The 16,747-nt window shown below is 45.8% G+C and overlaps 2 protein-coding genes across 3 annotated transcripts in view; both read right to left on the bottom strand.

The window, feature by feature from the left end:
• LOC108247901 (Na(+)/H(+) exchanger beta) overlaps nucleotides 1–5,217 on the bottom strand; it is a 23,505-nt gene extending 18,288 nt beyond the window's left edge. The window contains exons 1-9 of the mRNA XM_017436306.3: nucleotides 4,732–5,217; nucleotides 2,547–3,010; nucleotides 2,182–2,432; nucleotides 1,820–2,037; nucleotides 1,298–1,494; nucleotides 1,132–1,221; nucleotides 977–1,047; nucleotides 630–803; nucleotides 176–290 (exon numbers count right to left, since the gene is read on the bottom strand). Of these exons, the coding sequence (XP_017291795.1) occupies nucleotides 176–290; nucleotides 630–803; nucleotides 977–1,047; nucleotides 1,132–1,221; nucleotides 1,298–1,494; nucleotides 1,820–2,037; nucleotides 2,182–2,432; nucleotides 2,547–3,010; nucleotides 4,732–5,008 (1,857 nt within the window). The 5' untranslated portion in view covers nucleotides 5,009–5,217. The remainder of the gene's footprint in view (nucleotides 1–175; nucleotides 291–629; nucleotides 804–976; nucleotides 1,048–1,131; nucleotides 1,222–1,297; nucleotides 1,495–1,819; nucleotides 2,038–2,181; nucleotides 2,433–2,546; nucleotides 3,011–4,731) is intronic.
• A 980-nt stretch (nucleotides 5,218–6,197) lies between these two features.
• On the bottom strand, nucleotides 6,198–16,670 carry LOC108247915 (cilia- and flagella-associated protein 69). Of its 2 annotated transcripts, none has more exons than XM_025010606.2 (25): nucleotides 16,318–16,670; nucleotides 15,823–15,882; nucleotides 15,676–15,741; nucleotides 15,334–15,443; nucleotides 15,175–15,251; nucleotides 14,143–14,241; nucleotides 13,790–13,942; nucleotides 13,510–13,687; nucleotides 13,307–13,430; nucleotides 13,187–13,235; nucleotides 12,990–13,105; nucleotides 12,699–12,915; nucleotides 12,158–12,319; nucleotides 11,964–12,079; nucleotides 11,575–11,693; nucleotides 11,405–11,486; nucleotides 11,102–11,294; nucleotides 10,457–10,594; nucleotides 10,253–10,329; nucleotides 9,619–9,816; nucleotides 9,457–9,543; nucleotides 9,297–9,374; nucleotides 7,805–8,558; nucleotides 7,388–7,481; nucleotides 6,198–7,248 (listed from the first exon to the last, which is right to left on the bottom strand). In XM_025010606.2, exons 1-23 carry the CDS (start codon nucleotides 16,396–16,398, stop codon nucleotides 8,433–8,435), a joined length of 2,706 nt encoding a protein of 901 aa, XP_024866374.1. In that variant the 5' UTR covers nucleotides 16,399–16,670; the 3' UTR covers nucleotides 6,198–7,248; nucleotides 7,388–7,481; nucleotides 7,805–8,432. The 2 variants fall into 2 exon arrangements, with proteins under 2 accessions (XP_024866374.1, XP_024866373.1); XM_025010605.2 differs by having other exon boundaries at nucleotides 15,823–15,885.
• Between the last annotated feature and the right edge of the window lie 77 nt (nucleotides 16,671–16,747).

The raw sequence follows: 16,747 nt of genomic DNA on the forward strand, positions 1-16,747 counted from the left end.
GACAGGCGTCCGACAGGCGTCCGACAGGCGTCCCGCAGGCGTCCCGCAGGCGTCTGACAGGCGTCCCGCAGGCGTCTGACAGGCGTCCCGCAGGCGCCTAACAGGCGTTCCGGCAGGCGTTCCGGCAGGCGTTCCGGCAGGCGTTCCGGCAGGCGTCCCACAGGCGTCCTCTCACCCTCTGCCGGGTCTTCTGCAGGTTGGACCTCAGGATCTTGCGGATCTCCTCCTCGCGGGTCTTGGAGATGCTCGGGATCGCTCTCCTTCGGGTCGGTTCTGTTTGCTGAATGTTTCTGATCAGAAAAAAACAAAAATAAAGATTATTTTATTAAATGTCAACTTTAACTCGTTTTAACTCTTTACAACATCAAACCTTGCTGAGACGCTTTGGAAGATTTGGAACAGAACTTTTGTAAAATTAGAATAATTTATTATTAATATAAATATTTTCTGCGCATCGCCGCCGTGAGGTGATCACGCTCAGCTCAGGCTGAGAAACTGACGGAGTTACAGACATTCCTGTCCATTAGCTGCGGCAGCCATCTTGAATCACGTCTAATGATCAGAGTTTCATTCCAATGTGTCCCGTGGTTCAGGAGATATTTTGCTAACAGATGACGGCAGCCACTGACTGCATGGAGGCCGTGGAGACGACGGTTGGCAGCCGGGCGGCGCTCCCGCTCTCCACCTGCATCATGGCCTGTTTCCTCTCCAGCTTGTTGTAGAAGGAGATGAGCTGCGGCTCGCTGGAGCGCTCGCCTGCGATCAGCCACTTCTTCACGTAGGTCTTATTGAAGCGATTCAGCCTGGAAGCAGCAGAAACGTCTTCATCAGATCCGCTCAAACGCAGGAAAGGCAGGGATTTGTTTTGTTTGTAGATTAACTGGCATTTTTACTTTCTTTAAATTCATCAAAGATCTCCTTTTTTAAACTTTAACAGCAAACATGGCCGCCGGTTTCTGTTTAAATTAAAGCTTACTTGTCCTTCCAGTGATGGTGTCCATAATGACCACAGATGTCTTCGATTCCCGTCAGCAGGTGATCCAGGAACTGACGGCAAACAGGATCAGGAAACATCATTCACTCCGATTTAAAGAAGAAAAGCAGCAGCTTGAAGAAAAGAGGAAAATAAACCTGAGTGTGAATCTCCTCATTGATCGAACGTTTGGTTTCCTTCTTCTTCTTCACAGCCAGGAGCTCCACCAGAGGCCTGATGGTCATCCCCTGCAGGAGCAGAAACAAACAGATAAACCAGATAAACCCAGCAGCCAGCGGCCCGGCGCCGATCCAACAGGCTCACCTGCACAAACACGGTGAAGAAGATGACGGTGATGATGGCCGTCAGAAACATGTGCTTCGTGTTGTTGTCGGGCAGCAGGAAGCCCAGGGAGAAGGCGATGGCGCCTCGCAGGCCGCCGTACGCCACGATGAACTGGTCCTTCTTGGTCAGCTTCACGATGCGGAACTTATTGATGATGAAGGTGAGGCCGACGACTCCTGAAGGAAACAGGAAACAGGAAACGGCTGGTTTTAGACGCAGCAAAAACACGTTTAAATATTCTAAGAATAAAACAGGACCGCTCTGATATCTCTGTAATAATCTTTGTTTCATCACCAAATAAAAAAACTACATCCTATTAGATAAATGTGAGAAGAAACAAATGTTGTCTTGCTTTAAGCTAACAAGCTAAACGCTAGCCTTGCTTAATATTTTATGTGATTAAACTGCCTTTAAACATTTAAATAACAAATACATAATATATATTATATACTTTCTTTTTCTATTAAGGTTAAAGAAGATCCTGAAACAGGACAAACTGACCCAACACTCTGGACACCAGGCAGAGGACCAGGGTGAAGATCACAAAGATCCAGTTCCAGTTGTGAGGTCCCTCCACGGTGGAAACCCCGAGGAAGATGAAGATGAGCGTCTCGCTCACGCTGCTCCACATCTTCAGGAAGTATTTGATGGTGGTGTAGGACTTGTGGGAGATGTTGGCCTCCACGTACGGCCGCATGACCACGCCGCAGGCGATCAACCTGCAGGGAGAGGAGGGAGCGCTCTCAGGTTCACGCCTCGGTGAGAGAAGAGTTTTTAGCCCACAGGTCTGAGGAATCTGACAGCCGGCTGTCGGAACGTCAGGAACGTCACAGGAACCCGGCGGCACTGAGCGGAGAACTCACGACATGATCCCTGACAGGTGGAAGACCTCGGCGGAGAGGTAGGCCATGTAGCTGTAGAGGAAGACGAACAGCGGCTCGATGACGCGGGAGTGCGAGGTGAAGCGGGACGTGAAGGCGCCCAAGACACCGTAGACCACGCCCACCAGGACGCCGCCGAGCGAAACCACGAAGAAGGAGACGACCCCGAGGAGGGCGTCGGCGACGGTGACGGTTCCTGCGTGGGAGAACTCCTCGAACAGGTGATACAGAACCTGCAGGAAACAGAGAGTGAAGGAATCCAGGTTCCACAGACCTCAGAAATCTGGAGAACGTTTAATCCAGAACAGATCAAAGAGCAAACACTCAGGAGCAGCGGCTCCTCTCACCACGGTGACGGCGTCGTTCAGGAGCGACTCCCCGAACACCAGGATGTACAGCAGCTCGTTGATGTGGATCTCCTCGAACACGGCCAGAACCGCCACGGGGTCCACGGCCGAGATGATGGCGCCGAACAGCAGGCTGGACAGCAGGTCCACCTTGTTGGACTGCATCGCCACGTCGATCTGGCAGACGGCGAACATCATCCCACCGATGAAGAAGGCGTTCCACAGCGTCCCCACCACCGCGAACACCAGGATGGTGCCCAGGTTCTCCGTGAAGGCCCGGATGGGCAGGAAGTAGCCGGCATCCAGGATGATGGGAGGCAGCAGGTACAGGAAGAAGAGCTTCGAGTCCAGGATGGGAGCCTTCTCCTTCATCGCCTTGATGGCGCCCCCCACCAGCAGGCCGACGAAGATCAGCAGGCAGCTCTCGGGGACAATGTGCGACACTCTGGGGATGATGTGGAAACCTGAGATGTACGGAACCGAGAGTTAGATCTGCCTGCAGAGGAAAAACTTACACATAAATAACTTTCAGGGTCAGGGGTCATGGGCTGAGGTCAGAGGGCATGGGCTGAGGTCAGGGGTCATGGGCTGAGGTCAGGGGTCATGGGGCTAAGGTCAGGACAGTTCTGTGGAATCAGCAGGGGTCATGGGGCTGAGGTCAGAGGTCATGGGGCTGATGTCGGGGGTCATGGGGCTGAGGTCAGAGGTCATGGGGCTAAGGTCAGGACAGTTCTGTGGAATCATCTGATCTGTTTGTGTGCAGCTGTCCTTCACACACACACACACACACACACACCCCGGCACAGTGACATCTTTGTTATCGAACCAAGCGTCTTGAACAGGAAGTGGGACGGCCCCACGAGACGGCAGCTGGACCAGCAGATAAGACCTCAGAGAGGCTCCTGCAGCCGAACGATCGTTATCAAGAAAACAGGTTTCAGCTTCACCTGCTGCTCTGAGCAGAAACGTCTCTTTATCGTTTAGTATTAATGTCAGAAAGAATCCTGGTGAATTATTGATGAAACAACTTTTAAAACGTTAAATCTTTAACCCTTTCCTTCAGACCGTCTCCACAGCTGCAGGGCGTCTGAATTCAGCCGCTCACTCGTCAAAACCTTCGGCTCATTCAGGACTCGGCTGCTGGGACTTTTATAACTTTTTTAAAACTTTATTTAGAAATACTTTCAGACTTCTTTAAATCATCTCTTTAAAATCTGCTTCAGCTGTTTCGGCTACTTTCAGACATTTGACACCTTTAGCTACTTGCAGCTTTAAGGTAACTTCTTTTAGCTGCCATTTTCAGGACTGAAGTTAAGAAGAAAAATCAGCCAAATTCTGAACAACATTACAGTAAAGCTTGGCAGAAAAATACACCCACCATGCCAAAAGTATTCACCCACTCATCCAGATCACTGAGTTTAGGTGGATAAAACAGGCCGTTTCTACAACCATGTGTGACAGAACGGCTCGCTGTCAGGAGCTCGGTGAGTTCCAGCGTGGTGCCGTGACGACCGTGTAAAACCACAGAGTGGGCTCAGAGGACGCCGTCAGCAGCTCCAGACCTCCAACCTTCCTGAGGTCTTCAGATCAGCTCAGGAGCAGAGAGGAGAGTGGGTTTCCACGGCAACGGCTGTATCCAAGCCTTCCATCACTGAGAGGAAAGCGTCGGCTGCTGTGGAGTAAAAACCGTCCCGCTGGACTGTAGAGCGGCGGAGACATGTCCTCTGGAGGGACGGGTCAGGCGTCTCTGGAGCAGTCTGGGTTCGGAGGTTCTCGTCTGACTGCGTTGAGCCGAGTGTGAAGTTCGGTGGAGGGAGGATCATGGTGTGGGACCTACAGAGACACGTCCTGCTCCAAGCTTCGTTTGGGGACGACCCATTCCTGTTCCAACATGGCTGCACACCAGCGGGCCTGAACAGAACCCTGACCTCGACCCGACAGAACCCTTTTAGAGTGGAGACTGAGAGCCGGGCCTTCAGTCGGACCTCACAGGTCCGGTTCTGGAGGAGTGGTCCAAAATCCTCCTAAACTCTCCTGAACCTGTGGGAAGCTGTTCTACAACCAGAGTGGGCCAACACCAGATCAAACAATAAGGAATCAGGGTTCTGATGTTTGGACTCAGTCTGGTTCTGACCCGGCTAACGAGAACCCGCAGGTTCTGAGGTTCTAAAGGTTCTGGACTCACCGAGCTTCATGAGCAGAGCCAGCAGGATCCACAGCGAGATCTCGAACGGCTTCCGGACGTATCCGTAGTTCACCTCCAGAACCGGGAACGCCTTCTTGTGGTTCGCGGACCCGTTGATGCGCGGGTGACCCGGTTCCTCGGGCTCGGACTGGACCGGACCTCCCCGGGTCCCGTTGCGTTCTGGGCCCACGTCCGGACCGGAGGAGCAAACCGGGAGGAAGAGGAGCACCAGGAGGACGAAGATGGGTCCGCTCCGGGCCGAACCGAGCCCCGCCATCTTACAGGCGGACCCAGGAGAACCGGACCGGCTCGGTTCTGCGGAGGATGAGGAAGAAGAGAGGAGGATGAAGGCGCGCAGATCCGCTCAGTGACGCAGAGGTGAGGAAGAGCAGGCGAGCGCCTCATCCTCAGGAGCTTCCGGTACACGAACCCGACCCGAACCTCTGCTGCTTTCTGAGTGAGCGGTTCGACGAGCCCCTCCTCCTCCTCCTCCTGCCCCGCCTCCTGCCTCGCCTCCTGTCCCTCCTCCTCTTCCTCCGGCCCCGCCTCCTCCTGCTCCTACTCTTCCTCACAGCGCCCCCTGCCGGTCTGGCGGAGAAACACCCGGACTTCGTCTATATTTTTGTTATCTTAATTTAATTATTTTTTTTTTTAGCATTTTAATTCTTTATAAACAATAAGTTCAGATTGAATAAATTGGAAAATAAAAAACAAAAGAATTTATTTAGGTTATTTGTGTTTTTTTACAGAAGCTGTCATTAAATCCTTTAAAACAAGAGTTAATTTAAAAAATGGGATAAAATATTATTTAATTTGGACAAAAAGATCCTGACTTTGTGTTAAAATGATCTGATTGTTGGAACAGCTTTAATAAATATTAGTTTTTAAAGTTTTTTCAGTGTTTAAAGATTCTCACCTTAAGTTATAAAGAAAGAAACTCAAAAGATTCGGCTCGTCGACGGTTAACGTGTCCTTAAATTAAAGATTTGTAATCAGAATCAGACAGGTTTGTTGATGCAAACTTCAGCTTGTTTTCAGTAAATTCAGCTGAAAGTTTTGTTTACAGTCAATGCAGACCCGCATTTCAGTAAACCTGCAGACTCCTGGAGTCTCAGCTTGCAGCGTTTGATAATCCTCTTTATGTCTAATTTTATACTTGCAATGAGAATATTTAGGTTTAAATAAAAATAGTTAGATTTATTGGTTGATTAAATCTCATATTTTCCACTGAATGAATCCAGAGCAGAGTTTAGTTTCTTTACTTTCTGTCTGTTTTCTGGATTATTTGATCAAACTAATCACAGCCTCAGTAACAAACCTGTTTATTAGATTCACCTCCTGGACTTTAATTTAATTTAATTTAATTTAATTTATTTGGAGCCTTGGAGGAAACTGTCTCCGTTCAGGCGGTGCAGCTGATGGAATCTGAAAACCTGCAGACATTTAAAACATTTTAAACGCTTTTATTCAACAATTCAAACTGTGCCAGCAGGATAAACATTGTGATCCATCGTGATGTGAAGAGTTATAACTTGTAGGAACAGAAACTGTGATAAAAAACAATAATTATCTGAACTTCATCCAGAGACACAAGAAAAGTAAAAACTTTATCGTGATTTTATGGAGATAAACTTTTCTTACGGCTGCTGAGAAAATAAAAAATCACATCTGTGACAAATAACAGCTTTTTCTAACAGTGCATTTCTTAGTTTAGTTTCATTACAAGCAGAGAATAAATGAATTTATTACTAATAAATTAGTTTTTGTTCCAGTAAAATAAAATCCCTGATCAGGTCTGACTCCATCTGAAGCTCCTGGTTCTGAACAAAACGTCTCTTTTTATAAAGTTTTCCTCTCAGAAACACCTCAGATCAACACAGAACTCCTCCCAGCCTCCGACACGGACCTTCTCCACCAGAGACCCTCAGAGTCCCCCAGGGTTCATCAGAGTCCCTTAAAGCTCCTCAGAGACCCTCAGAGTCCCTCAGGGGTCATCAGAGACTTCCAGAGACTCTGAGGAACCTTTCCTAAAACAGTTCAACACAAACCTTCTCCAACTTTCACAAACATTCAAACACATTTTCATCAGAGACCCTCAGAGTTCTTTAAAAAAGTTTAGAGTTATACAGAGCTCATCATAAAACTATTAGAGTCCCTCAGAGACCTCCAGAGATCCTTAGAGTCTCTGTGAGACCCTCAGAGTCCCTAGGAGTCCGTCAGAGACTCTCAGAGTCCTTTAGAGACCCTCAGAGACTCTCAGAGACCCTCAGAGTCCTTTAGAGACCCTCAGAGACTCCCAGAGTCCCATAGAGAGTCTCAGAGACTCTCAGAATCCTTTAGAGACCCTCAGAGACTCTCAGAGTCCCTCAGAGTCCTTCAGTGAGCTCTCCCAGAGTTTGCAGCCATCTGCCTGGCGCTGTAGATGGACACTCCGGTCCCCACCGAGGCCATCGCTATGGCAACAGGCTCCATGATGCTGCAGTGCTGCTGGACTCGGACCTCCCCGGACATCTGCCTCTGCAGACGAGACGGACATTCGGGTCAGAACCATCCTGAGCCTCACGTTAAACCTTCACCTGCTCTGAAACACGGAGCCCTGATTCTGGATCAGTTCATCTCTGCACCTTTCTTCAGGTGATTTAAATCAGATTCCCACCTGCAGGAGGCGGAAGTATCCCGGAGTCAGTCTTCCCAGTCTGAAGATCATTCCTGGTTCTGGATCTCCCGTCGATCACAGAACAACCTGACAGCTTACATCAGAAAAACATTTATTATTCATGGAGTCTTTCATCGGCTTCAACTTTTAGATGTTTTTAAACAGAATTTCAGTCTCAAAACCTTAAAAATAAACAGTTATTTACATTAATGTTTAACATTTTCCTTCAAGTCTTCCTTCAGCTGTCATTAAATGAAATAAATGTTGCTTCACAGAGATAATAACTCAGTTTAACATCATTATTTTTAATTTAAACACCTTAAACCAAGCTTCAGTTCGATGGATGACATCATTGTGATAAAAGTCTTTAAATTTCCTCGACATCAGCAGATCTGAATAAAACAAAGAGTTTCTTACAGTTTGTGGAGTTGGTGTCTGCGGTGAAGAAGCTGCCGGGTGTTAAAAACTCTTCATCAGAGAAGAGGAGGCTCCGTGCTGCACGCATGAACGAACATCTGTGTTAACGCGCTGCAGCAACTTATGTAACGGCTTTGGCAGGATGAAGACACCAACGGGAACTTTCACCGGACGCGCTGCTGTCGTCCCGTGGCGTTACGTAAACCTCCGCGGCGTGGAGCCCCGAGTTCCAGAAACTGGATCCATGAAACCGACTAAATGTCCTCATTTTTACAGAAATACTAACTGAAATCAAATGTTTTAACTTGAAAAACGTGAAAACAGGAGCTGAACTGAGATGTTTTGATGCAAAGAGCTTCACTGTCTGTGTGTGTGTGTGTGAGGGTGTGTGTGTGTGTGTGTGGGTGTGTGTGTGTGTGTGTGTGTGTGAGGGTGGTAAACCAGACTACACGGTTCTGATTGTGCACTCAGTGACTTCATGTCTGTGTTACAGAGAAGCAGCTGAAGGAATAAAACTGTTTATTGTGTCTGTTTTCGACCCACAGCACGTGAAGGAACATTTAGAGAACATTTAGAGAACATTTGGAGAACATTTGGAGCTGTAAGGAGACGTGTTTCTGAACCAGCATCAGTCACTGAAGCTGCTGAAGAACCTCAGGTTTTGGGTTCTGGGTTTGGTTCTGATCGGAGCTCCGGACAGCGTCACCTTCGGAGCGCCGGCGCTCTCCACCGTCAGGATGCGGCCGAGAAAATCCTGAAACAGAGAAAAGGTGTTTATGAGAATCTGAGGGCTGTAAGAATACAAAAAAGGAAGTTTTACTGAAAGTAAATTATAATTAAACCTCTGATGATGTCACTGAAGCTCAGTTACAAAAACTCCTGGCTTTAAAACACGCAGAAAGTTTGAGGTAAGAAGCAACAAATGAACGACTAAATTAAATGTTTGAGACCTAAAATGAAAATCTGGACAAATTTAAGACTTTCGGACTCTGCAGAAACTCTAAATGTTTTCTGCTCTGGGAGACGTAAACTCTCTTTTATCTTATTAATTAAAAACATCACTCAGCAGAAGAAGCTCCAACATTTTATATTCAACACTGGAAACCTTTCAGCTTCTGATCCAAATATGATTTAAAGTAAATTAAATGTGGATCCAGGGACAACTACAGGATTTTCTATCAGTTTATAAATGTGTTGTTTTTGTATTTTATGTCAGTTATGGGAAGAGATGCTTTTAGGCATCTGATTAAATGTTATTTCATTTCTGGACCCATTACCTGTTTTTCTACGACTCACAGAGGGACCCAGACCCTGGCTTTGAGAACCACTGATTTAAAGTAATGTTTTGTTGTTGGATGAGGCGAGTAAAAGCCTGTTGTTATCTTGTTTGTAAAGAATCAGATGAACTGTTTAAGTGTTTCTTTAGTTTCCCTCTGAGCCCCAGCAGTCACCACACAGCTGAACATGAGTTAAATCAGATCAAAGTGGAAACCTCTGTAGGACGATCGTCTCCGTGTTTCCTTTCAGGTCTGGTTGATTCGATGTATTTCTCCCTCTGAGCTTTCCTCTCCTGCACAGAGAAAAGTCGTCATGATAAAAACATATCTGCGTTTAGATTCTGTCGGATTTCCAGGTGTTTGAAAACAGGAAACCTTCAGGATCTGGTAGTTCGAAGTTCTGGAAACGTAATTGTTCCAGGACTTGTCTGTGAGCTCCTGCTGCTTCCAGTGGGACTTCATCTGCGATTAAGAATAAAAACTCATCTGCGTGGAAAACAGGAAACACAGATCTGAGAGTATTTCTCCTCCCAGCACCTCCGTGTAGACGAGCAGCTCCTCGCTGAGCTCCTCCTCCTGCTGCAGCTCCAGGATGTTGGTTTGTTCCACCACCGTCCTCCTTGCCGTGTCCTCTGATGTCTCACGGATGGACGTCAGGGCGTCCTGGTCGGGGCTGATCGGCCTCACGCCGTCCGGGCCCAGCTCCGCACTGACCTCGGCCCAAACCTCACCGACCTGCAGCGCCGACAGAGAAACATCTGGTTCAAACCGACCTTCAGCAGCTGAAATTAAACTGGATTTAACAACAAATCAGGGTTTATTCTGGACAACTTTCATATCCAGTAACGACTGTCTGACTAAATGACTCAAAGGCAAAGACAGATGATGGCTTCTTCCTGTGTCTGTTAGCAAAATATCTCATCAACCACTGGACAAACTTTAATGAAACTTTCAGAAATGATTCACTTTCAGAGTAAAGATGGCTGCCCCAAACAACTGACCTGAAAAAAACACAAAAATGGCTACAAATAGGTCAGTTTTACAGATACTGAGCTAAAACTAGGTGTGGTAGTAGCTGAGAGTCACCCCCAACACATACTCTGAACACTGACACATCTGACTGTGACGGGCGATATGCATTCCCTCCAGGAGTGCGAGACCTTTAGTTCACCTTAAAGTCCAGGTATCTCTTCACGATGCTCAGAGTCACATAATCCTCTGCAGAAAGTCCAGGAAGCTCCAGAAAACCTGAATGTTTGAAAGAAAACAGATGTTGGTTTGATCTTAAAGCTTCTCAGACTGAAGGATGATCGGATCGTTTCACGTTTTCTACACGACGTGAAACTAAAGCATCTAACTCAGGACGTCTTTCTACCCAAACTGCAGAGGATGAAGTAAATCTTCGCTCGCAGGTTTTCTGATGCTTCCAGCACGGCTGCACTCGGTGCGGCGGCAGGAGACGAGGAACCGCCAGCGTCCTGATGGAAACGGGTCAGGAGCGGCTTTCTGGGATCTTAGAGGCAAATAAAAAGACTAAACATGAGTAAAATCTGTATGATTTAAAGGATGTTGTGTGAAAGAACAGCGCCGCAGCGTCAGACAGTTTGGAGTTTTTTCTGCTAATAATAATTAATGTTTGTCAGATTTATTATCTGACCTGAATGAATCAAAATGTGGTGAAATAAAGAAACATTTCTCCTAAAAGTCCTCATTTTGGTCTTTTTCCCTCCAATGATCCAGACTTTCCTGGACTCTTTTAAAGTATTCTGGATCAACGGTTTTCCAGGTGTTTTTTTGGATCTGGGCTGTTTTTCCATCAGTTCCTGAATATTTCCAGAGGAACGTTTTGACCTCTGACCTCTGACCTCAGGCTCCTAACTCAAGGGATGAACCGGAGTTGTGTCGACACACAACAGAAGCAAATTTTAAGAGACTGAAACCCTTTGCTTCATGGCCCTTCTACCCAAAACAGTGAAAATGAAGACATTTAATCAGCAAATCTTCTGGTTCTAAGTTAGACCTAGAATCCCTCCATGCTGGTCTCGGAGGACTCCCAGCTCCTCTTCCTCCTCCCTCCACAGCTGCAGCAGGAACCTGGGGGCCGTCTGACCGTCGGCGTCCCTCCAGCTCAGGATCTGAGGCTGGGACTCCGGGTTGTCACAAAGACCCAGGAGGGTGGAGAGGACGACGCCGCGGACACACCGGGGGCTCGTCTGACGGAAACATCAGATCATTTCATTCAGACTTCCTGGAATCAAACAAACCTTCCCTGACAGGAAATAACATTTATACACAGCAAGAAAAGGTGGATGCTGCTACTTACTCTGAGTAAATCAAGCAGAAGAGACGGGCCTTTTTTAGCTGAAAAATAAAATTCTGTGGAGTAACAGCCCACGATACAGGACCTGGTGGGACAAACAGGAAACATAAAACTGGCTGTTTTTTCTGGCTGTTATTTGTTGGATGAGTGACGAGTTTCACAGCTGAACTGACCACACGCAGTCGACTGTGGAGAGAACGAGCCTGTTGTGTCCCAATCCGCTGTAGAACTTCTCCGAGCCTTTCTTCAGGAAGTTTACGGCCATCTGAGCTCCGTCTGAACCAAACAGCTCCTGCAGAGCAACATGACAACATGTCTGTTTATTAAACCAACATCCAAACGTCCACCTGAAGGACGGAGAGGTGTCTCCGCTTCAACCACAACCCCTGCTGGCTCCATCTGAGGAGGAGGAGCAGGAGTCCCGCTCCTTCATCTCACTCTTCCATTCATCACCTACACCTCAGAAGTTTCATCCGCTCATCATGGGGATGAATGTCCTGTTAGTGAAGGAAGCAACGAGCCACTGAAGTTAAACAACGTGTTTCCTGTGTTCCTGCTCTACCTTGTTGTGTATGTCCGTCTCACAGAGCGCTGAAAGGATCAGCTGGATGTCAGACATCATCTCCACGCTGAGCGCATCCTCCTCATCCGAACTCGCTTCCAAATAGATCAAAATCCCTGAGGAGGAAGAACGGCACGGCTCTGACCGGGCTGAAATAATAACAGGGAGCGTTTTGTGTTTTTAACTGACGTTACCCAGAAGGTGGCTGATGGCGCCCTGATCACAGAGATCCTGGTTTACAGACGGGTCCCCCAGAGACGTCACCGACCTCAGAGCTCTGATACAACCTCTCATCTGAGCCTCTTTACAGCCGCCGGCTCCTCCTCCTCCTCCGGTACCCCCACTGAGGAAAACATCTGAAACCAGACAAATTACATTTTCTCTGAAAACAGTGTGAACGCTAAAAGAACATAAGCTAAAAGCTAAAGTAGCAAAACATTAGCTACAAACTAAATTAGCAGTCTGGCAGCCAAAGGCTAACAGAACCAGTAGCTGAGGCAGATTTTAAAGAGAACAATGTTTTTAAAGAAGCTGAAGAGATCTTCATGTATTTTTATGGGGAAAATCTTGTAAAAGTATAAAAGTTACAAAAAGGAAAAGTCACAGCAGCCATCAGCTGAACGAGCTGAAGGTTTGGATGCAGGAACGGTCAGTGGAAGTAAAATACAGGATGAAAGGTGGACGGCTCAGTAACCAACAGGTCAAAGGTCAAAGCGGAGCAGCAGCGTGACTGACCCGATCCAACGCAGCAGTCCAGCAGGAGCAGCAGACGGTTGTTTCCCTGACAGGACACAAAGTCTTCCAACATGAGCGGAGCGACGCTGCCGAGGACGGCCAGCGCCTGCAGCTGGAGCTGCTCCTGCTGAGCCGCCGACCAGCAAGGCGGACCCGGCTGGCGCTCAGACGTCACCAGCTTCAGCAGGAACATCATGACTTGTTCTTCTCTGCAGAGCTGGAAGGAGAGGCGTCAGACTCGGCGCTCTGATTCATTTTAAATAAGATGTTCTGACTGAGAGCGGCACCGACCTGCAGGGCAGCGACGTCTCTGCACAATAAAACCAACAGATTCAGCAGCAGCTTCTTCATCTTCACATCTTCGTTATTGTAGGTGAGCTTGTAGGCTGAAGAACTGAAACTATACACTGAAGCATAAACAGAGAAGACCTGTTAATTAAATGACATTTTTATTAAAGCTGTCTTTTGCAAAGAAAGTCTGGTCTTACATTCTGGAAACGTGACGAAACACAGAAGCTCTTTGGCATAAAAACTCTCCTGAAAATCAGAAACGTGTTCAGGTGCAGCAGATGTTCAGCTCATCATTCACCTGATCGTCCTGTACTCACAACAAGCAGAGCGTTCGGGTTTTCAGCGATGAAACATGTGATCACAAGCAGGTAGTTTCTGAGCCGGAGGTCAGAAGGTTGGGAAGCGTTCTCCACCAGGAAGAAAAACGCTTCTTTCAGAGATCTGACAAACAAATAATAACTTTTAGAGGACGTGAGGTTTACGGTCTGTATTTGAACTTTGTGCCAGATGAGCCACCTACAGAACACACTCCATGCTGCTGAGCTGAGCGACGGCCTCCTCCCTGCTGCCTCCCTCCACCAAGTTCCAGAGGATTTCAGCCGAGCAGAACAGAACCTGACCGGACGGGTCGGGCTCGTTCATGTGGAGACAGATCATCTCGGCTCCTCGTGCACGCAGCATTGAAGCACAGCTCCTGTCTGTGGTTACAAAGTGAATCCAATACATGTGATTATTGATAAAAACAAAATGGCTGTTTAATTTCCTGATGGAGCAGGTCAACAGCTCCATCTGTTCCTCACCAGAGGAGCTGGACAGGATCTGCAGGGTTTGCAGGAGCTGCAGTTTGACGGCGGGCTGGTTCTGCACGGCGGCCATGGAAAGCAGCAGCGTTTTGGGAATGTCGCTGTGCTCCAGCTGCTGCAGCCGGAAACCTGGAGAGACGGGCTGGAGCCCTGCAGAGACACAACGACTCAAAGGGTAAAATAATAAAAAATAAATGATATTTAATGAACTTTGTCTTGATATACAAATACAACCTTTTTTTGAAATGCAAAATAAACTGACCTGCAGTTTGTTAAAGTTCAGAGTGAGTCTGACATTAAAAAGGTTTGTAAAGCTGCAGTATGTTTGGTGTTAGTTTGGTGAGACGAACCATCGAGTCGTTCCCTCGGAGCCGCAGAGCTGAAGAACGACTTCACAGATTCAACAACATGTCGCCTCACTTCAGTGTGTGACACCTTCATCAGACGAGCTGCAGACAGAAACACATCAACCACTCCTCATCGTCATGCTGCACAACAAAAACACCAAAGTAAGAACTGTAGGAAGGATGACGGGACGTTTTCTTGGTGAGGTCACAGATCTGACTGTGTCTGTGCTGCAGGAACGTCCAGGATCTGAACTTCAGACTGTTTTTGTGTTAAACGTCACTTTAGGACTTTGTCACCAAGCGTCTGACTGCTTCTTGTTCAAAGAAAACATCTACAGGCAGAAATCAAGCTTTCATTTTCCATAGAGACAATAAACTTCAAATATGAGTTCATTTACAGACCAAACCGCTGCAACACTTCTTTTTAAGGGACGCTTTCCTGAAGTAAAAGTAGCCAACAATCTAAAAAAATTACAGGCTGATCATTAATTAGGATATGTGAAAATATACATATTAAAACTGTTTTAGGATTTACATATTTAAAGGGAACGAGCCGTTTTGTTCCATGGTATTATTCTGAATAAATAAAAAAATAAAAATCATGCATTAATTGTCTCGAAATGTAAGACTGTTGCACTGATTTATTTTAACTGTTGTTATTAGGAAGCTGCTCAACTTGAACTCCTTTTACAGCAAAAGTGAGATATTTTTAGTTTTAGGATCATAAAATCTGCATATGTTCAATTAAAAGAAGCTTAAAAGTAGATTTTTTTAACTTACTTTCTAAGCCCTTTATTTGTGCTTTTTAGAACAGTCTGTTGTAGTGGACCTTTCTAACAATGTTCACTGAATTAATTTTTTTTTAGAAGCAAAAATATGAAACAATTATAAAGTTTATCCTTAAAGTTTCTCTGACCTTAAAGATATTGAACTTAATGATTATTAGAGCGTAAAAACTGAGAGCTGTCATCGCTAATAAAGCAGCTGCAGTGTGAAAAATTCTAAAAATCTCCGTTTATAAATAAAAATCCTGACCCATGTTTGAGAGGAACTCCGTGACGTCCTGAGAGAAGCTCAGATCATCAGATGATCTCTCCTTCAGGAAGGGGAGCCTGAAAAGAAACGCAGACGCTGAAATGATCGTCTGAACAAAAAGAGTTTCTGTTTAAGGTTTAAATGTCTGAGTTTTTTTACCTGCAGATTTTAAGAGCTTCACACAGAACCGATGCATACTCAGGGTGATCCGTCGCTTTCTCAGCACAGAGGTTGAGAATCCGGGAGATGTTTGTCAGCTCCTTCAGAAGCTGCAAATGCTTTAGGAAGATTTAACGCTTCGATAGAAGTCATTTTTTTAATGCAGAGCTGAAGTGAAGCATCATCTTAGCAGCTGAAAAACAAAATCATGTGATGATAAATCAAAATAATGTCTTTTTATTCAGTTTATATCAGCATAAATCCACTTCTAGGACTGTGTTAACTTGACTTTCTGCAGGAAAGCTGAATCTCCAGAAGAACGGGACTTTGGGGAAAGGATACAAAGCCGGTCTGGTTTCTCCTGAGTAGTTTCTTCAGGACGAAAAGGTGCCTCTCCTTTAAGCTTGTCTTTAACAGATACAGGATGATGACATGAAGCAAAACAGGACTTCAAAATGAGAGGATGATTAAAACGCAAACTGGACTTACGGTCAGAGGATCCTCGAGGAGACGAATCACTTTACTGAGGTCAAGGCTTTTAGGGCGGACCTGCTGAAAAATAACACCTTTAAACTGTTTTTAAATCAAACATTATTGGATTTAAAAACAGCTGCTCAGAAAATAAGATTTTTGAGTTTATTCACCCCAACCACTCTTCATAACAATGACACAAAATAAACTTTATATAATACAAAATGTAATTCAAATCCATCATTATATAAACGTTTTTTCCACAGTATTTTTGCAGTTTGTCTTATCAGTAATAAGTAAACAGATTAATATAAAACTAATTAAAGCTATTTTCTGTATTTTCACATTTCTTCTTAGATTGACTCCTCTTTATATTTTCTCATATGTTTGTGGTTCTTGTCAGCTAACCTTCCTCGGGCTAACATTAGCCGAACTAGCTAACTAGCGTTATTTAATTAGCCGTGCTAGCTAAGTAAATTTCTGTGATTTTGACACAAAATAAAAATATTTTACCTCCTGGGAGTTCTGGGGCTTTTTCAGGCTGACTGCGGGAATGTCTGAATTTATTCTGTAAACAAGCTGGCCTGAATCCATTTTGTGAAACTAGAACTTTTGTAACTTAAATGACGTTGATTCTTCTAAATTTTGCTTGCCAACAAGTACTTTACTTCCCGTTTGAAACACAAAAGTGGGATTATTTATTTTCTAAAACACAAGATAGCTTGTAAAAAAACATAACTGCCAATTGAGTTGTTTTTGGTGGCAAATACTAGGAAAAAAATCAGCTATCTCCGTCCTTTGTTCCGGTTTGCACTTTCTGAGCGTTTCAGCGTTACCTCCGTTGCCATGGTGACACCGCTAGGACTTGTTGCTACGGTAACGTAGCTAAAAACGCTGCGGACGGAAAGCAACGAGGCTCAAAAGTCATTCTTAACGTAACGCT

This window comes from Kryptolebias marmoratus, linkage group LG5 (assembly GCF_001649575.2).
Source record: "Kryptolebias marmoratus isolate JLee-2015 linkage group LG5, ASM164957v2, whole genome shotgun sequence".
NCBI lineage: Eukaryota > Metazoa > Chordata > Actinopteri > Cyprinodontiformes > Rivulidae > Kryptolebias > Kryptolebias marmoratus.